This window comes from Pygoscelis adeliae, unplaced genomic scaffold (assembly GCF_000699105.1).
Source record: "Pygoscelis adeliae isolate BGI_AS28 unplaced genomic scaffold, ASM69910v1 Scaffold190, whole genome shotgun sequence".
Lineage (NCBI taxonomy): Eukaryota > Metazoa > Chordata > Aves > Sphenisciformes > Spheniscidae > Pygoscelis > Pygoscelis adeliae.
Window position 1 is genome coordinate 1967735 of NW_008823922.1, and position 22636 is coordinate 1990370.

General features: G+C 42.9%; 1 protein-coding gene across 1 annotated transcript in view; it reads left to right on the top strand.

The window, feature by feature from the left end:
• ARHGAP22 (Rho GTPase activating protein 22) overlaps positions 1-22636 on the top strand; it is a 143772-nt gene that overhangs the window by 85468 nt on the left and 35668 nt on the right. The window contains exon 4 of the mRNA XM_009320271.1: positions 16467-16595. Coding sequence (XP_009318546.1) covers positions 16467-16595 — 129 coding nt within the window. The remainder of the gene's footprint in view (positions 1-16466; positions 16596-22636) is intronic.

Below are 22636 nucleotides of genomic sequence, written 5' to 3' on the forward strand. Positions count from 1 at the left end.
GCGGAGCTGGGAACTGGGGCCTGATTCTCCAAAGTCTTATAGCCTGAAACCCCAGGCAGTGCAGGGTTTTGCCTCCCAGCTGTTTGGACAATGTTTGTACCAAGTGGTAGCTGAAGCCTGGTTCTCCCCAAGTGAGCTTTATTTTCACCGTACTCCATTTTATCTTCTCACTAGTATTGCAGCCCAGGCTACAATGTCTTTTGGATTAATTCTCTATTTGTTTTTGTGGGGGTTGAGAGAGTTTCCAGACACCCCTGAAATGAAGCAGCCAAACCAAGTACAATGTTCTCTCTTGCTGTACATCCTTTGCTTTGCAGACTGTTGTGCCTATGGAGATTTCCCACAGGTCTCATTTGGTGATGTATCCTTAGCCTACTCTGACCCTCTGGTAAAACCTACAGCAATGACAGATTCTGGAAAGATACAAGTAAGGGCTTCTTTATTTCTCCTATTACCAGTTTTAAGCACCATCAAACTCCTATCAGTTACATCCCCACACACACCTTAAGGCATCAAACCAATGAAAAACATTTCTCAACCTCTGCAGCCTGTTATTAAAACCCACTGTTCTCTCATGTGCCCTCCTACAATAAAATTTCTGTTTTCCTTTGGCCATTCACTGAGCACTGGCTCAACACTACTCAAAACTGGGCTATAAAATGTCATACAGTCAGAATTGTCTCTGATCTGGCAAGTCACCATTGATTTTTCACCTGCCCCTTGATTTCTAGTGGGGGGGAAAAAGAAAGTTTCAGCTCCAGCAAAGCCTCTTCCTCTTTAATTCAAAAAAATTAATAACAAATGTTTTATTGCCAAGTGGTCCTTTGCTGCAGCTGTAGATTTACAGGACTTCAAAGCTGGATGATTAAGGCGCAGTTTTAGTTTGTAGCCAGGCGAGCCAAACAATCTCAGCTTCAAAGGAGGGGGGTGTTCTTTAATGTCGTGGGCTCGCTCTTTGTGTTCAGCAAATGGAGCAGCCAGGGAAAATGCCATGTACAGACGACAAGTGATGTGGCTGCCACTCCTGGGAGGGAGTCTGTTAGCTGCTGCCTGAGAAGAGCAGCCCACACCCAGCAACCTCAGGATATCTGAAGGCTGCTGATTGGGTCATTTTGCACAACATCGACCTACGAGACTTTCAGTGTCTGCTTTTAGTATGCTCAGAGCTTCTGTCTGAGTGGACCTCCAGGGGTGGCCATGCTAAAGGCAGGATTTGGGCCTGAGCTCTGTTGCCTCTCCTGCTTCCTTCTGTCTATGCTTGATTTGTTTACCTCCTCTGATGTGCTCGCAGGGTGGGTGGTTTTATATGCATTAGGGAAGCTGAGAGAGGCTATCTCAGTGAAAGGAAGCGTTCAATCCATACAACATTGTGTATTTGAGGCAAATAGGGGCCAGGACTGGAGATGAGGATGCTCTGCATCTATGACAGTCATGTTAAAAAAGGGCCATCATGATTTTGCTCATATGTTAATATTTTGTCCAGTCAACCATGCATCACCAGTTCAATCTATCAGGGCTAGCGGGGAGGGAAGAGGAGCTGGATAGCTCCATCATTAGACAGACCTAGGAATTGTGGTGGTGTGTGGCTTTACTTCCAACTCTGAAGCCTAGGCAGTGTGGCCTGACCCTTTGTGTTTTATTAAACTCCTTATCTGCATATCTGGTGGATGCTCCAGTACAGAAAATAGAACAAAAGCCTCACGATGAGGCCAAAAAGGGGGCTGGATAACTATGTTACTGTTTGAACCAGTGAGAGTATTATCTTCTAGGACTGGTTCCTTGACTAGAAATCAGTCTTAAAACCCCCTACAAATAAATTAATTCCATAGCTTTGGGATGCAGCAAGGTGCAAACATGTTATGGTGAGGTGTGGGGGATGAAAGCAAGGTGTTTGGGTAGAGGATGATCCCACAAGCAGACTGGATCCTGGCTGCACACTCTGCCACTTTGAGCAGTCGGAGACTCCAGGAAACAGTGTGCTGGACTGCGTGGGCCTGGAGATATGAAAGGAGCTGGCAGGGCACCACAGAGACGCGTCTGTCATTCAGCAAATGACTTCCAGAGCCATGTGGCTCTGGTGCAAATCTCCCTCATCAGTATTAAAATCTGAGTGGAACTGGGGCTTTATCCAAACAGTATCTAGGGTTTTGTGGGATCCAGGCCACCTTCTCCACAAGCCTCTGGGATTCAGCAGCCAGAGAGGCCAGCGCTGCCAAGAAGTGTAGTGCTCGAGAGGCAGAGTTGGCCAACACACCGCTGTGCTCTCAAATGAGCCATGCATATGCTGCTGAGAGAGTGGTGACTTCAGCTCACCAGTTAAAGCTCTCCAAATAGAGGCGGTGCCAGGCAACCACTGGGGCTGCTGAGCGAAGGAGCAGCTTTTTTAGACACAATACACTCTTAATTTCTAATGTGGCTTTCCCACTTTGAGAGCACTGCTTTGGTGAGAAAGTGGCCTGCTTTCCATATTGTGCTGGCGGAACAATCTTCATGCTTTTCAGCTTGTTCTCTCTTATACTTTGCTTACTGCTTTCTAGGGCTGGCACTGCCTTTGCAGTTGCACACAACTGACCTTCCAAACAGTATTCCTTGCTTTATGAGAATCAATGTTTGATTAATCCAGGGTGCCTGGATGTGGGAGTTCTGTTTTTCATTCTTGGCTCTGCTAGTCACTAGCCAATATCATACTGGAAATCATTTAGTGTCTCTGTATCTCAGTTCTCCACTGGTATGTAGGAATTTCTCACTGTGGAATTCGAAGGCTGCTTTTTTTTTGATACAGAGAAGGCATTTCCCCACTGATGAACAGTATAACCTTGGAAAGTAATTTTAACCTCTCTGTGCCTGTTCCCTTGAAACACTAATGTTTAGTTCTATGTGACAAGCATATTCCAGCAATGGAACATCTTATTTGATTTCTTTCAATTTATTTGTTAATAGCTAAAGCGTACACTGAAATCACTTCCACTTGCATGTACTTGTCATAAGATTGTTTTGCAGTTACTGTGGTGTGACTATTCCTTATTTCTTACCTGAAAAAGGCAGTCAGAGCAGTGTTGGATATTTTTAATTGGACAGAGGGGTAACAGAACTGGACTGGATGAAGCTGATCTTAGGATAAGGTGTCTTAGGATGAGGTTGTGTGATATGAAAAGCTCTTTTTACTGTCTGCCTCCTTCCGAGAATCAGCCTTCACTCATATTTAGACTCTAACACGGACAGGACTAGAATATCTGTAAACAGGAGCATTTAAGACTTACAGATGTTTGACTATGCATTTGCATATATGTTCACTCCTTATGATAATTTTTATGTAATGCTTTCATGTCTAGATACCCAGATCACCTAATTTAAATTAAACAAGGCAAGAGAATTTTTAAATCTCCTCTCTGGAAGGCTGGAGGAGCTGTGTCTGTTTGGCAAGTGCTTGCAGATTGGCTTCAGAGACTAGAGATTGAGCTCTCTCTTAGAGAGGTGACTGGCAGAGATCAGACTGGCAAGGCAGTAGTTTACTGCTGTCTTGGGTTCTTGTTTTCACGCTGTGGACTGTTTAAATAAAAATAATGGTAAAAGATAACCTTTGTGTCTTTAATGCTAGGGCAGTAAAACTGGCTGCAGTCACAAGCCATGCAAGCTTATAGCTCTGTTACTTTTTTTTCCCCTCATTTTAGATTTGTATGCCCTTTTAGGGACTTTCAAACTCACCTGATTGCTCTCAATAAAAAATGGGGAAGGGAGAAGAAGGAAGTGCTTGCCATGCTCCCCCCATTCCCTCTATTACCTGACCAGGGCTCAGATAAATCATAAAGCCATCAATGATTTTTTTTTTTTTTTCCAGCCTTGCAGACCATTAACACAAATGGTTCTTCCATTTCCAAACTTTGTCCTCCCCGGCTCCCTGCGTACCACAGCTTCACTGCAGATACATAATTCATTATCTGGAAAGCCGCTGTTTTAATGTAATATTAAACAGGCAGCAGCTCAGCAGGTGTCCCCAAGGTAAGGAAGGCAGCATGCTGCTGGCAGCAGCTGCTGGCTTCAGGCTTATCAAGATTTCTTTGTTTTGAAACAGAAGCTGGAAGGCTTTTTAATATAGCATGTCATTGGCTGAGCAGATCCTGGTTTCTGGCTGTTAGCCTGCCTTTGACTGCAAAGACAAAAATTCTTATAACACATGCTGCATACAGTTCTGCGCTCTCAAGAAAGGAGCAGGGTGAGGAGAGGGAGGAGGGTCACAAGGCAGAGACATGTGCCCTATTTCCTGCTCTCATTTTTCTTAGTGGACCGACTGGGCTAAATGTATCTGTGGAGCAGGGTCACTGATGTCAGCATTGTCAGAATGGGCCTTCTGCTTCTATAAGCATAGAAATACCCAAATATGTTGCCTATAGAGAGCATTCCAAGCAATGAGGGTGATATTTCACCAGTCTCATCCAAGTGCTAGTTCTCAGTGGCCTAAATCTGTGTAATTAGATGTAATTTGTATAGTTAATGTCAATCTGGCAAAAGCAGCTGAACTGGCAACGCTGGTGCTTCTGTTTGAGTAGTATATCACAATATGCGTTGAGCAAGGCTTTTTTGTTCCTTGGGTAAGAACTTAATCTTCTGTGTTTGAACGTCATAAAATATGTTGATGGCTGGATTTCCCCAGAATCCTAAACTGGCATGTGTAAACTGCATGTGGTAAACCTGCTCTGTCCTATTACCTGGTACTTGATTTAAGCTTAGGGAAAGTGGAGATTTTTCATACGGTAACATTTCTTGCTCTAGAGATAACTGGAGTGTAGTTATAGAGTTTGGCTAGCCAGCGTGAACATCCATGCTGCAAATACACTCTCGCACCAGGAGAAGGTTGCAGTATCACACTCAGATTGTGATACGTACCTATGTGAGACTTCAGGACTTCTGGGGCACATTCGTGTGCGTTGTGTCTCCTGAGCGTTTTTCTTCTTTCTGTGCTCCTTTGTGGAAATCCTTTTAGTTTGCCTTGTTAGTAAAGAGAGTCTATGACAGCGATCTAGCTTTGGTCAGCAGCCTTTGCTTGAAGCACGACAAAGACCTGTAAACTATCGAAGAGCATAAGATGGTTTGAAGGACCTTCTGGCAGCATAGCGTAGCCCTTAGAAAGTGACAATGTGCTTTGCTAAGAGACTGTGCATGCTGGCATAGTGGAGAAGAGGCTGCTGATCCGGGCTTTCAAATACAAAGATTTCACTTCTGCTAGCTAACCATTCTGGAGGAAGACTACCAGCACAGAACACTTAGACTACAGTGCCATGCAGCTCTAGGAAGACCAGCAGAAGTCCAAGTATTTCTGCAGGAAGGAGATCACATTACTGGAGTTTGCCCCAGTCCACAAGTACTGAGATGTACAGACAGGAAAGGTCGTACCAGCCCAGAAGCAGGCTGCTGTTGTCTGGAGGAGCTGGACAGCAACAGGTGGGTGGTTGATTGCTCTGGTGCTGGTGGGCTTTCTGCTTTGTGGGAGTGGAAGCTTGCAAGGCAGTGCTTGAGGTAGTTCTGCTGTGAGTGATGAAAATTGTCAATAGTCCCAAACTATGCGTGCTTTTACAAGCAGCCATCCTGAACTGTGCTGTGGCCTCTAATGATATGCACCTGAGCTTTATTGTCTGCCTCTACAATGTAAAGGTGATTATCTTAGCTTGTCAGAAGAGAACACTACCTATGTGCAGGCCTTTGGCCTATTGTGGAGGAGACATACAAGCATCAAGGTGGGATGCAACGGAAGGGTACATCTCTCGTATTTCAGTATGCTGTAGTGGCAGTGAATGCTGCAGACAGGACTTCCACTGCGAAAGCCATCGAGACTCAGAGCAGAGCATTCTGTTCAATGCTCCCTTGAATTTCAGTGGGAGCAAGTCCACCAACTGAAGATGTCTCTCAGGATGAGTTGTTGTTTACCTAACAGGCTCTTTCCATTTCTTGTTTAAATCGGATCTAAATCAGCATGTTTTTGAAAAGTGAGGTTACATCTGTTAATGGTTAACCACTTCAAAGGAACTTTTATGGACTTTTTGATAATGTTATTAACTGGGAGGAATTTGTCCATTGCCAACGGGTGGAGAAAATTAGAATTGATTTTTCTATGCATTGTTCTGCTAGCAGTTCACTGACAATTGTCCTAAACCAGAAAGAATTGAGGTCCCCGCTTTTTGCATTAGCACAACCTTGAGTCCATTAGCTATCCACAGCTGTGTTCTGAGTGGCTGCAGTGCTGAGCCCAAGTGGCAAATACGAACTTTCCTTTTTGCCAAAGAGCACTGTTGCCACAGTGAAGAGTGCTGTGTTACACAGTCATGTTTAGAAGATTCATTGGTTACCCAATGTATAGCCAGATACAGGAGGAGACTGCTATAAAACTGTTATTCTGTGCAGACTGTAACAGGACTGTGGCCTTGGGTCAGAAGATCCCTGAGCTCTTGAGTTTGGACTTAGATCAGTAGTACTTCCATCTACATTGTCTCATCATTAATATTGGCAAGGGTTTTTTCCAAATTTGCCAACATTTTGCCAAAGGCCTACAGGATATATTCTTTTGCATTTCAATCCCTTTTCTGCATTAACGTGACAAATAGCTTCATTTTTGTAAAAACAAAGTCTGCAACTGTTGAGTCCTTAATGATAGTCCATTTATTTGCTGCTGCCAAAACTGTGCTTGTAAAGCTCCAGTCACTTCACTGAAGAAAATAATAATGTTTGTAACTGGTTGGCTTGAATTTCTGCAGAACTCTGTATTCAGTCTATGGAGAATCGGAGTCTTTACAGGCTCAGCTAAAAGCCTTGGTGTCTACAGCCTAAGCTGTAGCGGCTGATGGCTTCACCTCAATTCTCCTTAGTTCAAAGTCCAGAGCATTGGCTAAGATGGGAGCCACGTAGTCCTTTAAAAATACAGTGAGGATGTCTTTGGTTTCATGGTGGACTAGCTGCAGGGGAAAGAAACAATTGGCTTATGAGGGGCGAGGAGGAGGTAGTTGTAGAGAGGCTGATTTAGAAGGCATGAGAACCACTTCGTTCCTATTGGTGAGCAGACCTGGAAAACATGAGCACAACAGTCCCAGAAGAATGCAGAAGTTGGATATTATCTTTCCAGGATGAAATAGTCAAAGAAAAATAGATCACACTTTGCCATTCTGATGTTGTGGTAAGTCATTGCTCATCAGGATTTAAAATTTCCCTCAAGTCTTCTCTTCAATGTTAAAGATTTGAAGAAATTTGTGAGAATTAGAAAATGGCTTGTGGTTGCATGGTAATGCATAAAAATTATCCAGTTATTTTCATTCAGATATTTCAAAGCATGAAGTATCATCATCTTTGGTCAGGAAGGAATTTCCTCCCTTATAATAGCGTGTAAACATAACCACAGTTGGAATATATAATTTGATACGTTCCTCAGAAGTGTTGAGCACTTACTGCTTTGGAGAACCACATGGAACTGTGTGGCTTGCTTTGCATAGACGTGTCACTGTTTTCTGAGTCTTTTGTACATACTTTTTTGTACCCTCAAATCCATAATTGTCTTATTTTAGATGTGTCTCCTGCAATGTGCCTTACAGGGCAGGCACATAGCTTCTGCCAGTGGGCTGATCTGAATCGCCTCCCTGTGAGTGTGTGGCTTCTGCTAGCCTGAGAAAAATTCATTTCCTTTCCATCCAGACCAGAGGACAGTGAAATGACAGGAGCTCTGCGTAGCCCAGGCAGTTCCACGCTTCATCACTATTAAGGACTAGGCTCATTGTAACTTTCTAGGTTTGAAATACATTGAGGAAAGACTGCAAGGGTTAGTTTTCTGAAGTGGGAGAAAGGAGGGTAAGGGAAAGCAGCCTGCTGTTAGTTAGTACAAGGCTGTCTGTGGAACATGCTAGGGGAAAAAGCTATGCAACCTTTTCTTTCTCCCCCTTGTCATCCCCACTTGCCATCACCACCACAGACTTGATTTTGTTGCAGGGTTAGGATGTTCTTTTGTGAGGGGAAGAAATGGCTTTCCTTTTTTTCTTTTTTTTTTCCTCTCAGGGCACCTGTAGAGAGGGACAGAAATCTTTGTCATTCTAAGACAGACACTTCACGAGGTGAACAGCTCCCTAAGAGCTGGTGACATGTTGGACAGGTTTTGAAGAAGGGGTTTGTGAGCTCTCGAGCTCAAGTTTGTGCAAATGGAAGAAGCTGAACCACAACTATGCCTGGGCTCCCAACACCTTCGGATTCTTTTCCAGTAGGAACTTTCTTTTTCCAGTGAGAAGCTGGTGCCAAGGTGCCAGATATCTGTTGCCTGGCAGGCAAAACAGTATTAGTGTCAGCAGATATTGCTGTTAAGAGGCAGTGACTGTGCCATTGCACACTGAGAACTCCACCTAAGAAGCTGCTGCTATCTCTGTTACAATCTAGGTTTTGAAGTGAACGTGTTCGGTCTGCACAGTAATCCCCTATCAGGAAATATTATTTGAGTCGAGCCAAGGGTTTAATTGAGCAAACTGTCACTTAGTTGACAGTCTAACCCCTGAGGCATCATTGGACATAATTAGAATATTGGTACTCTAGAATTCGCACTCAGGATGAAACACACAAGTCGCAGCAGATGCGAAGTGGTGTCATGCAGCTCCTAGCAATTGCTGGTGTAGTAGTTGCTCCTCATGTTAATTATTGTTGGGCGATTCCTCTTTGGCATGGTTCTGCTGTCTTCCTAAACTAGCTGTGACCTTGTTGGAGACATTTCATCTCTTGCTACTAGCTAGTAGAAGCTGATACAAACCCCAAAGCAATAACAATACAGCTTGCTTATAGGGATACTATACACAGCCGGTGGCATATTTCACAGGCTGCCGAAACTCTCTAGCAAGGGAGACAGTATGATCATGGTTAATGGCTGTTCCTTTTATGGAGCAAAGTAATTGTGTTGGTGCAAGAGAGATGCTATGTCTTTGAAAAAAATAATGTACTTAGCAGTTGCATATTATGCCTGGGCTCATCTCAACCCTAAATATTGGGCTGCTGCAGTAGAGATGGCCTTCCCACAGTTGTGAATTCACCTTAGCCAAGTTAAAGTGGCCACAGTGAGCAGCACATCCCAGGCAGCATAGTAGTCTCCTCTCTGAAATTTCAAATTGTTGAAAACAAGGAGGCATGAGAGCACTGGAGTACAATTACAATAAATATGTTCTTAATGACAAAGTGTGACTTAAAAATGACTGAACTGGTTTTTACTGAAACTTCTCACAGCTCAGCCAAAGGCAGATGAAGCACGTAAAAAAACAAAAATCAGCTTAAGTAGACTTAATGATTACAAAGCACTGAGCAAATGTAAGCAGGTTTTGTAAGCAGGGGTTCAAGGTGACATTTGTGCATAATGCTACTTGCTCGTCCCTTAAGAGTACTTCAGATTCTTTCTCCCTTCCTCTTATCTTGCATCTTTTTTCTGTCTGCTGTGGTTCCTGGAGTGTGACATCACTTACCAGCGTGTGGCCTACCTGGAATATGCATTTGTTTATTTTCAAAGTTATCGTTTATTTGAAGTGACCGGTAGCATTAACCAGTTTAATTAATAGATAAGTCTAGAGTAATACAGGTCACACACATGTCAAGAAAGGCATCTCCAGGCAGAAGTTAAAAAACACCGAGTTAGCTTGACCTCATACAATTTTTATGTCTAAAAGGCCAAAGATTAAACCAAATCTTCATTTCTTACATATAGTTTTAGTAATCATATACTTGATCCTGACAACTGAAATAGAGCACTGGCCTTAGGTTTCTAAGGGTTTTCTGTAGTCTGTGTACCAGTACAGAGAAGCTGTAGTGCTTCTGTTCATGCTAAGTCTTGTCAGAATTTTTGCATAAGAAACCACAGTTCTGAGTTCTAATCTCTTTGTTGGTGCTTTTTTAAAGCAGTTTAATGGTGTCTGAAACCACAGAAGGCATGGGAGGGGAGAACAGAACACAGGGCCTTTGGATTAGTTTATAGACAGCAGTGGCTTTAGAGTGTGTGCCTGCCTTTGCTTTATTCCCTGGGATAAGGTCTAAGATCTGGGATCTAAAAATCATTTAGGTACTCATGAAAATCCTCTGCAAGGACTTTTAGGTGAAAATGTGATGATTTTCTACTTGTAACTATCATTAAACCTGGTGGATTGAAAAGCGTTTAAGGAACTTAGGCATCTATATTTGAAAAGTCAATGAGATTTTAGTGCATGCTTGTAAATCCTGACCTAAGAAAATTTGAACCATATCAATTTATAAGCTGAACTTACTCTGTACAAAAAAGGTATTTAAGATTTCACTTTCCTCATTGACACAACCAAATGAAAGCTGCATGTTAGAATCCCCCCAAACTCATTCCAAACTGGAAGTAAAACACCCTTCACCTATAAAGGTGCATGTTTCTTTAGGAAAAATTGCCATTATGTTGCCTATTGGAACGGAGACACAAACAATTTATTTTGATTCAAAACTTGTTTCTTTTTTTTGTACTCTGTATGATACTAAATCCCCAAACCTCATTTTTTCTTAATTTTATAAGCTTTTTAAAGTGTGATCATGGGTTTACTCTCAACTTCCAAATCAACTTCCAACTTGGATATCCCATATATAGATAGGTGGGTGAGAGGGTATAGATATATGGATAGATACAAATACAAAAATCATGGCAAGCACACATCACTTTACTGTACTGCTCAATTCTTCAGATCGTACCCCTGTAGATCCTGTCAGTTTTCCTTATTTTTATCTGTTCCTCCTTGACTATTTCAGATTTTTCTTACTGCTTTTGCTGTTCTCAAGTAGCCTAAATGGAGCATTTCAAGATCAGTTTTGTATTCACAGCAAGTTTTCCCTTCTGTTAAAGGATCATCTAGAAAAAACAGCAGAAAAGCAGTCGAGTTGTTATTGGTTGTAGCGAAGTTTAAACTCCATGCTGATGGCAGGTTAACCCAAGATGAAGGTATGATAGACGTTCAGGCTCTTGGAAAACTTTGGCTGGGGGGGATAGTGCTCAGGACAGAGGTCCAGCATTAGCCAGAATCAAAGGCAATGACTGAAGAAATGGAATTAGGTTTCAAGTGACTATTCCAAGCACTCTTAATGACCTTTTTGTTTACTCACTAATATTTCTTTTGTCTCTTTTCATAATCCAAAGATCAAGACTGGGTTTTTTTGTGGTTTTTTTTTCCTGCTGTGCAAAGAAAGAGTCCCCCTGATAGAGCTGCCCTTAATCTTGACAGACTTCATCTACCTCATTTTTCACCTCCTTTCATTATCAGGGAGATCTTAGAGCCCTGAATCTGATACTCACCTTTAAAACAATTATAAGGAGCAGGTCAGGGAAGATGAATCATTGCAATAGTTCTTTTCAGCTGTGGGTGCTAGTTTTTGTCCATTTGTCAAGATCTTTGTTGCTGCTTGTCTGCAGTCAAAGGCTTCCTGTCACTACTTGCTTTAGTATTGAGGGCAAACATGTCAGCTGGGCCTTGCGTTACCCACCAGCCACCCCTTTCATAATTCAGCCTTGAGCTGCCATTTGCCTCCCCACGCGCTGCAGCAGCATGCACATGGCCAACTAAATTTCACTCTTACTGAAAATACCACTCTACTATCCACACCAAAGCAACACAAACATGTAAATATATACACATACGCAAGCATTTGTAATTGTGTAAATTTTCAGTAGGGTTGATATAATGACAATACACAAGCACATCAGTAAGCAGAACAATGTAAGAAATGGGCGAAAGGCAAACCAGATGGGGGGTGGAAGGAAGGGAAATGGTCTGGACAAAAAAAGAAGCTGCCAACTTCAGCAGAACCTGAGAGCAGCTTTACTTGAGAATAGAAAAGTTCCTCCTTTTACATGCAAAGGGGCAGGAACATCTTCTACTAGGAAGTCCAGTCCTCTTCCCCCTGAACTTCTGTTTCCATACAGAAAAAGGGGATCTAAGGCTTGGCTCCACAAATGTTAATCTTAAGAAGGTTAAGCTTATGTGAATGAAGTTCAAGGCAAACAAAAAATTCCAGTGTTTCCTCATTGGAAACAGCTGTGTAAAGGGAGAGGTGCAACTGAACGTCTGTTCTAGGTTCTTTGAACAGGAACACTGGGCAGGACAGGTAAATATAGCGTAATGGCAGCCTTATGCTTTGCACTTTCCAGTGAACGCATACCAGACTAAGGATGGTCAAAAAAGGAATAATTTTCAGTAAATAGGGCTTTGAAGTGTGGATTGTGATTCCGGCTGCTGTTGCAGCACTCCATCTGACCTTCAGCAAGTCTTTCGGTATTTAATCTTCCCTGTTGTGCAGCATGGAGGAGAGCTGAAAAGAGGACTGTTATTAAGGATTAGGAGGTGGCACGTTACTCTGAGGTGAACGCTATACAGCTGACATCAGCAGCAGATGGCTCTGAAGCCGTATGAAATGCAGTTGCACAAACCGCATGAGCAGACGGCATATGAGAGCAATTCTGCCAGCTTTAACTAGTCTGGGCTTGGAAGAGAGAGCATTCGTGCAATGCAGCTAGGGGCCTAGAGCTATGCTGTTCCCTCAAGGCAAAGATACCTACCAGTGTATGTAAAGCAAGTTGACAAAGGTACCTTGCAGCAGGGTTGGCAAAGCATTGAAGTCAGCTTGGACCTGCATCCCTTTTGATGGTGAGCAGTAACAAAAGAAGTCCCTTAATCTTTCTAGGCTATTACATTTATTGTATTTACTTGTATGGTTGCCGTCACCTTTCCCAGTCTTGAAGTTGTTCAGTTTCTGTATGCCTGGGAGGGAGTTAGCGCTGCCAACTTGTTTTATGGCTAGGGATAGAATCCAGTGCGTCTTGTCCAACGTGCACTGGAAATCTGCAGTAGAGCAGGTGATTGAATGCAGGATCCCCTGGTCGTAGGTTAATGCTGAAGCAGATGGACTATTCATCTCCAAAGTTAAGCCCCCTGCTTCTCCCACATCTGTTGAGGTGCTTGCACTCTGTTTGTGTTTGAAGACAGTTTTATTTTTCCTCTGGTCTGGACATGAAAGTAACTTTGAGCAGAAGGGCTGGAATGTCTGCCCGTGGCAATCCGCAGCTACACAGAGTTGGTCTCTGAGGGCCAGTCTTGTTTGTATGGGAGCTTGATTAAAGATGAGTGGTAAGTTCTGTTCAAGGGAATGAAAAGCCCTTGTCTGTGTTTAAAATCATTAGCAGAGTGTTATTCCCTATCATGGTGCTGAGTAGCCAGAGCCCTGTTTGATTCACGCAGTAGAAGTAGCACTTGTGCGCTTCAGGGTTACAGTCTAATGGCAACCATAGTAAGGGCTGGAGCTCCGTTAGTGGCAGAGAAGAGGTTTGAATGCAGTATCTGAATGCAAACTTCATATTGCTGTGAGAGGCAAAACTAAAATTCCATATCCAAGTGTTTCTAGGCAGGAAGGTTTAAAATTCTTTTCCTAAAACAATTCCTAAAGACTAGGGTGTTTGAATCGATACAGCGTGTGTGTTGCCAACTCAAATCCAAAACCCGTAACAAGATCCTGTTTTGGGTCTGAGCCCAGAAAAGAAAGCACCTGTGAATTTCAGGTAAAATCCTGGACTTCTGAAGAAGGTGTATGTGACATTGTTTCCTTGGGTTTTTTTAAGAAGATCTAAGTATTTGAATTTAGCTGTTTCTCATTCTTGTGACTATTAAGACTCAAAACCTGTTGAATGTTACAACAACATAGAGAGACATGTCTGAACTCTGCCCTTTAGGGAACTCTAGGTCTGCTTGTTGCCTCAAGGATGTAGTGAAAGGAGCCAGCCGTGTGTGGAAAGGAACATGATCAAAACGTTATTTTTAAAAAAAAAAAAGTTTATAGGTGGGTCTGCATGCTTTGCCACTGCATATTCATGTCATGCTAACATATGAGGCTTTCTCTAAGAAGCAATTCTGAAGTGCATTCTTGTTTCTAAGCTAGCCTCCATGCGTGGAGTTGCCTTCATTTGCTTGTACTTATGTGACTAGTCACTACTGACTCTCCCACAGGCAGCTTGTAGGGTCATGACCTTGCTCCTATTTAAAGTTTCAGTGGGGAAAGCCAATCACAGAGGAGCTGTGTGTAGTTTTTGGCAGAGTCTCAGGACTAGTGTGTACAGGAGTCTTTTTTTCCCCATCCTGTTTTTACTTTTTACAGACTCAGATAGAAGTATAAATGTTTTTTCCCTAATGCTTGCGCGAAAAAGGCCCACAAAGGTTTAGAAAGCAGCTGGCTGGTCCAAAGTAACATCTTAGGGGAAGGGGAGTTGTAGTCAGGCCCCTGTGGTACAGTGATTCAGTGGGAAGATGCTGAGACACCACTTCTGCAGAAGTCCAGTAAGAAGTAGTCTTCATTCTTCTCTGCTTATTATGCTTCATATGGCAGTCTTTATATGGGTTAGTTCAGCTGTTCTGACTAAATTTGCAGTCTATAATTAATTCTAAGCTAAGATTATGGTCTTTTCTTGTCCTTCATGGCTTGGGTGGGCAAGATCTCAGCTGGGTCCCTTTCAATTTAAGAACAGGATCTGTGTTTTACCTTGACCAAGCTCAGTTGTTTGCTGGTGCTGTGACCCATACAGTACACGTTTTTGTGAGACTGTTTCATTGCTTTGAAGAGCTAGCTTGAGCTCAGACCATCTATCTGCCAGATGCCAGCTCCTGAACCCATTTCTCATGTGTGCTGAGGACTGTGAAGAGCCTCTTTCTTGTGATCGTATCTCCTGTAAGATACTTGGTTGTGAAAGGGTATGGCAATAGGTCTGCTAGGTAAGGTACAAGAATTAGACCTCATGACCTCTGCTTTCACCATGAGGCTGAGCATGTTGGTAAAGGAATTAGGCTGTGACAGGAGTTTCACCGACTGTAATTTCCTGCTCTGGCAGTTTTGTATGCAAAGGATGAAGTATGTCCTCCTTGCAGTGGAGTATGGTGGAGCATTGATCTATTCAGATGCCTGCATCCTAGCCTTGAGCTACATATATCTTAGAGTATGAATTATTCAGTAAATTCAAAATGCGAGACTGTCCAAGAAGATGCTATGAGGAAAGAAGCAGAATTTGGATATATGTGGGGGAAAAAGCATTATGGCTTTTGTTTCTTAAGCTGCACGCCTAGTCCCAGTTGGCCGTTGTCTCTCTTCTTTACTGAAAGGCTGCCTCAGTTTCCCAGTTCAGTGAATCGCTTCTCAGAGAGCCACAAAATCCTTCCTGACACATCTCATTTTACCTTTTGCTTTGCAAATCAGCGTGTGATCCATGAGTGTGTCTAGGCCAGGAAACAATTAATAGCAAGAGAAAGTACTTCCTTGGCTTGCAGGCAGCTCCCAGCTTGCTCCTTTCCCCAGATTAGTGAGGATTTAGGAGGCATGCATTCTGTGTACGCTAAATCAGTTCTGCAGAAACCACTGCATACCTTCGTCTTGCTCTTATCTCTGAATTCCATGGACAGGCAATCTCAGCTGCTCAGTGCAGGCTGGCAGCTTTAGCTTGCCAGTAGGTACTGAAAGGCATGTAAGCATGGAAATGACAGTGACACAACGGCTAAGATGTTATCTCCGTAGCAAAGTCAAAGGCAGTTTCCATGGTGATGGAGAAGCGCCAGGCCACTAGTGATGCAGCTGCTGTGTTGGACAGGATCAGTAGCCTTTTCATACAGAGGCTGCTCCAATAAAGCTTTTATGTGTTTGTGTGGCCATCGTTAGGTTGTATCTAGCTCTGGAACGTAAAATGAGGGGTGCGGGGAAGATTTAAACTGACTGACGGGGGTGCTGACCTAAAAAGAAAATGGGAAAAGAAGGGTCAAAATGTTGTAAGTCTTGGAGTAGCCACAAGTGACAGATGTATATGACAGCTTGAGTGCATTTGATATTCTGTGCATTTGATAATTCTGGTCAGTACTTTCCTGAGATATTGCATGCCAACGTTAATAGCTCCTGAAGTTCTTATTTCAAGTGGAAGAGTCAGATTCATGTCCTCAAGTCTTAACTCGTCTTCAAAACGTTCCTTCTGAATTGGATCCGAAATCAGAATGGGTCTCTTTCTATACTGAGACTAGAAATTCCTAGGGACTTGGGGAAAGTGGATGATGTTGTGACTTCTGCATCTCAAGCACTAAAATGTCCTACGATTCACTTGGTCCCCCCTTTGGGTAATAATCTCTCAATACCTCAGCACAGGTACGTGGAATCCATTTTGTACTCTTCCTGTAGGGTCTTACAGGCTGTGCTTTCAGTTTGCTTATTGCTGGGACAGCAGGTACATCTCCGGGTTCCCACACTGGAAATGCACATTTTGCACTTCTGCTTTGATCTTCTACCAACCTGTGCTTTGTGGGTGCTGCAGCACATTAATAGGAATTGTGTGTAAAACTGCTCAATTAAAATAATCATTTGACCATTTTTACCCACACTTTTGGTGGTTTTAAACACTGGTTGCTTTCTTAGATGCTAAAATAGATTTATATTCTGTCTTTCAGGTGGTGCGGGGGACCGGGAAAAGATGCCTGTCAATCATGAGGCTTTCCTGCTCATGGCTAATTCCCAGAATGAAATGGAAGATTGGGTGAAAGCCATCCGACGGGTTATATGGGCTCCATTTGGTGGAGGTATTGCAAATAGCTCACATGCACATAAATTAAAACATTTGCCTCAAGGTAAAACATATTCTTGTGATACTAGGATATGTGTAACACTGCAAAATCACTGAGATGCCTAGATAAGCTCTTGATTGTCTGAAGTGTTTTGCAGGAAGGGGATTGGGTTGATTTTTTTTTTTTTTGCCAGGGGATGGAAGGGAATGGGTGGGGAGGGCACATCCAGACTGTATAACTGACTCTCAGTCAGAAGTGGGTGGTAAACATAAACATATCACTATTGTCAGTACTCAGTTTTTTACAGCCAATTATGATCTATTCTGTGGACCTTTCATATCCTTATATGAAAGGTCATAAAGGAGTGTGCCCAGTTATCTCAATTTTCTACCACAAGGGCAGATGCCCATCTTTAACCTCCGTACAGCCAGAGGCAGCAAAACTTTTCATCTAGCTAATGTAGGGCCCAGCTGAGAAGACAAAGCTTCCACTGGCTTCAATGGGGGTGTAGCCTGAGGAAGAACAACAGGGTCAGGCTGAGTGAACACCTGTAAGATAATACAGCTGTTGACAATTCCTGTAGTTAAAATGAACAAAAAATCCAGACTCTCAGTGTTGATATTATAGCACAATCTTCAAATTCTCAAGTCAGTAGATTAGATAGGAGGTGTTTTTGTGGTTTAGCATAGAACAAGGTTTCACAGATGTTTTCTTCTGGGTTCACTGTTGGTGACAGCAGCTACTGGCTTGGTACTGGACACTCTATGCTTTGAAGTGACTTGTGTGCTACTGATGGAGTTCATGCAAATAGTGGTATCGTATGCAGATAGTGATATCGACCTCTTTTGAGAGGTACAGATAAAAAAGTGCCAGATAAGGGTTAGGTAATACAATTACTTTTGCTGAAATGAAGTTACTAGTTTTCCTGGATCTAGGGGGAAAAAAGTGACCTTGATGCAATTGAGGGAGGCTCAAATACCACAAGGTCACTAAGAAGACCCAGTGTTTTGTTAGTAACTTTTATCTTGGGTTTGTTTTTTTTTTTTCTTTTAAGTGACTCTTACAATTTTGAGTCTCTGTGTAGCAGCATTTGGTTTGTCTGGAAGAGATACAATCTCTACTGATGATGTAATTTTTTCCTAGGTCCTTCTTTCACTTAGCAGAAAGGGTGTATGTACAAAAGGTAGCTTGTACCTGATTCTGAGAGGTTGCATGTGATGCTGTTGTGCTGTGGGCAGAACAAGCCCATTTCACTAGTAGAAACTGATCTACAATAATTTCTCCTCAAACATGAGTATATGTGCTTGTTTTGCTTTCCTTCTGAAGTCCAGTACATGGCGAAGGGTCTTTTAGACTCTGAGCTCAGTACAGGTCCCTGCAGTTCCTCCATCGGAAGTCTCAGAATCTCAGAGATGGTATTTCTGTGGCCATTTGTAGTGGCCTTATAGTGTATGTTTTACAGCTTGGCTTTGTGCGTCAAATAAATACTGTGAGGAAAAAGGAGGCATTCAGTCATTACAAATGGTACACGTTCCAGTAACAGCCTCCTTCTTTAGGGCTTGATGTTGTCAGCACTGCTGGTATCAGTGCAAATTTGGCTGCTTTTTTGTCAGTGTTAATGTTTTGTCAGTCTCTTGGAATAGTTCCAGAGCAAGCATCTTTTTTTAAGTACTAAAATAATAAATAACTAAAAATCCTAAGATTTTAAAAACAAAACCATGAGGATGGCATAAAGGTAGGGATGGATTTCTTTTTTGTTTGTTTGTTTTTTTACGGGGGCAGGATTGTCCTAATTAATCTGCTCTTTTTCTCTACCTCTAAACTTCTCTGCAAAGCTATTGGATAACATTTGTTTTTTTCCTTTAAATGAGGCAGATACTTTTATTCTTACATTTGATTTCAGGAACTGGGGCTTTATGAGATATCAAAAAACATAGAATGAAATCATGAGAATGTGGGAGCGGGGCAGCGCAGGGGGGAATACAGCAGCTGCTGTTTGTTGCTATTTTCACATACTGCAGATTTGATCCCGTTCCATCAATGTTAGTGTAAAGGCTGCTTCGGCTGTTGGTGAGGGCTGCCTTAAGCACTGTAGAAGAGAAGCACTGCTGTTTGCAGAGTTGGAAAGAATTGCAGTTGTGTATTGATGTTTTTCCTCTATCTGTGGATTAAAACTATCCATGAACGTGGGTACATCCTGAGCGGTCAGCCTGGCCTGAGTTCTCTGCCCTAATACTCAAATGCATCAGTCTAAAGCTGGCTTAGCTATGTCTGCTTTGTAGTCTAAGCTGCAGGAACAGATTCTTATGCTATGGTTTCATCGCTTCTCTGAGCTGACTGAAGTGCTAGCTTGCTGTCAGGAGTGGTCTTTTCCCACCTTGCAACCATGTGTTCCCACCACGTTTCATTCTGCTAATACTAGTGGTTACGCAGCTGTGCAGTAGGAAATGACCTGGCAGGAAAAAAAAGGGGGGAGGATTAGTTTGTAGGTGGATTGGCTCCCTGGCCCTGCTAACCATGCAGCTGCAGGACTAGTAGTTCCAACACAATGAGGACAGTGGGGAGAGATGATGGAGTGAAGGAGAGATGGTGGGGTGGAAGAGGGCACACTTGTTCATTCTGACTGCAACCCACACATAAACTGGCTTAAAGAAACTATAGAGCTGCATCCTCAGACTCTTTGCACTTCACAGAGTATTTATAGGAATGTCAATAACTAGGGAATAGTTAAGATGTTCAAACCGTTGTTTACAAATGGTTTTACCCAGTTTGGGGAAATGATCAAACCTACTCCTCCTCCATCAGAATCAGAGCAGGGCAATTTCTCTGAGTAAAATCCCAGCTTAGCTCAAATGTGGGAGGATGGTAAACATAGCTGTCTCTGTGTTTTAATTGAATAATTTGAACTCTGTTTTGCTACCACCACTAATTTGAGAGCCAAGTCTTATCTATCGACACTTTTTAATATATGAAGCTAAAAGGGATGGAGGGAGGAATTAAAAAGCAGGCTTCATTATTAATATGTAAATATCCAGCCCTGGATAAGGTTGATATGGTGTAAAAATGAATTATGCCAAGATGAAAGGGGAGGCTTAGCCACACTTTAATTTTTGCTGATGTATTGAAGAAACATAAATCAAAAAGGTTGAGGGTATCTTCTTACGTGTTGATGCGGGCACATGAACTGTGTTTAAAGGTGAACAGCAAAGGCTTCTTAAAATAAAACAGAAAACTCCCCAAAGCTGCTGAGGATCCCAAATTATTAATAGGAGACACATTCAGGCTTAAAAGCCATATGGAACGTGTGCTTTGAAATACTCTTCAAATGCGGCCTTAAAACAAAATCCTGGAGTTCCTAAGTCTTTTGAAGAAGAGCTGTCTTGTTTATGGGGAAAATAATTTCTAACAAATTTCCCTGAGCTTCAGGTTCCTGAATTCTTGAGTCTAGTCCATCTCATTCAGAGCAGAAGATTTTGTAAACTGGGATTTGAGAGTACTCTGTATGTTTTGATTATGTCTTTAGGAATGGAGTTTGTCACAGTGGCTTGATAAAAGTAATTTGGAGCACATTCTGACAGAGGGTGATTAAAACTGTTCCCTATGATCCTTCTTACCTCCATGAGGAACAAATTTTGCTCTGAGTTTACACCACTAAAAGTTTATCTGGAGAGTCCTTCTGTGCCCTACAGTCATGCTGTTCCGCAGCTGCTCTTTAATATGGAGTGCTTGTAGTAGCGCCATAGTGCTAAATGCGAAGGGTTCGTGGCCATAGGCTTGGGTGAGAGTGGGCCTGCCAGTGTCCTCTGAAGGTGGATGCATTGAAAGTGTTCAGTGAGCTGGGGGGAGAGGAGGTCATTCTTCACTCTGTACGTGCACGGTGGGGTTGTACTCCTAGTCTGAAGAAATACAGCTACTTTAAGGAAATACCTTTCCATCTGCTCACCTCTCAGTTGGCATGCCTTCCTCATTTTTGTCTCTCATCAGATGTAAAACGTGTGTCTAGGTCTGAATTTTGGGCCATGAGGTACAAAAGCTGAGTTTTTTGGTGCCCGAGTTGAAAGCTGAGTGGCATAACTCTCACAGCTCAGCACACGACCAGCACTGCATGGGGACAGAATCATTCTGCGTTAATCTTGTGTTATGTTTGCATTTGTTTTCTTCTGTTTACATATTCTTTCTTGCCATAAGCAGTTCCTTGCTCCTCTGCCAGAAATGCATGTCACAGCCCCTTTCTTTCTCCATTACTTTATCCTAATTTCTCCTCATCATCATCCCAAGCTTTCATCAGTTCCTTGTGACGAAGGGGAGGTGAAGCAGTTGGAAGGGATATGCTTCCCTTGGGCAAACACAGAGAGCTTTACCCTGTGACAAAGTAATTGTGCTGCAAGAGCTCCACGAGTGGTTTCTCCATTCAGGAGGAATAGTCACTTTTTAACTGGTGGGTTCTGAAGGAATTGTCCACTGAGGAAGCTACTCTACTGTTACTAATTCCAGTCCTCTTCTCCATATAGATAAACCATGATGTGTGGATTCTTTCTTCTTCTGCCAGCAAAACAGTGCAGAGAATGTTTTTGCTAGCAACCAGGGTCCTGTGCAGACCATGTCTTGTATTAGGGGAGAACTGCAAACTGGGGGACAAGTCTCTGAGGTGTAATTTAATACCTGGCTCAATGTCATTATGGGTAATGGAAGAACAGCCCTACATAGGCTTAATTAGGAATCCTGTTTTAGATGAGTAAATGTCTTTCAGATAACATCTGCATGAGAGCAAAACATGACTGTTTTGAAGGGTCAGATACTGGTATTAGATGCAAGTCCACTAGGATGCCAGGCTGTTTAGGAGCTAGGATATGATGTTAAGTCTTGGGAGGCTGAGGTTTACTTTATCCACCTGTAAAATGGGGGTTTTCCAGTAAGAGCATCATCATATCGGTGAATTTAAGATGCTAAGATACCACAGTAGTGAAGAAGAGGGAGGTGGCTTCTGTTATCGGCCCAGTGTGAAGACAGAGAGGAGTTTTCTGCTCCTTGTCTTACTAGAGGGCTCCCCCAGAGTGACAGTCTCAAGTTAGGTTTCCTGGCTGGGCCAAGAGGAGCCCCTTCGCTAGGTGGCAGGGTGGGCTTCCCTGGTGCAGGCTCCCACAGGTGTGTGGGGAGTGATGCTGGGTGTTTGTTGTGCCTGATATGTGCCATTATCTCTGCACAGAGACAGCTGGCGCCTGAGGCAGCTTATCAGTGTTTGCTCTTCAGTGTTGTCTCATGCTGGGAGATGGGCCCAACCAAGGGAAGAGGAAGAGAAATATGATGGGGGTTATGAGTTCAGATATCTGCCCAGGACTAGGGGACACAGGAATCATCTGCGAGGAGGTGCTGGTTAGCCTTACCCCAGGCAAAGGTATCGCAAGCAGAGGGTGCGCTTGTGGATATAGAAACTGAGACACAGAGTAGAACTAAAGTAAGTTGAGAGTGGATCTTGCTGCCGAAACTGCTTACGACAGAGAGAGTTTTAAGAGATATGATTAAGTTATTTTTTCTAACTTATCTCTGTCAGTTATATCTGGGGCTTCTATTACTGCTTTATGACCAAGATATTTTGCCATCATGGTGCAGCCTTGAGGTAGGAAAAGGCTATTGTCCTCATTTTTTGTAAAGGAGGAATCTGAGGAATTGAGCAATCAAGTAACTTGCCTGAGGTCATAATGACTAACTGTAAAAGAGCCACTCTGAAGGCATCGTTCAGCAAGTCAAATAGAAGGATCACAACCTTGGACCTCAGGAGAGCAGACTTTGGCCTTCTCAGGATATGCTTGGAAGAATCCCATGGGATATGGTCCTGGAGAGAAGAGGGGTCCAGGAGATCTCATTGATTTTCAAGGATTACTTCCTCCATGCTCAAGAACAGTCCTTCCCCATGTGCAGGAAACCCTGCAAAGGTGGCAGGAGGCCTGCATGGATGAACAAGGAGCTCCTGACAAAGCTCATACCTAAAAAGGAAGCATAGAAGAAGTGGAAGCAGGGACAGGTGACCTAAGAGGAGTATAGAGAAACTGTCTGAA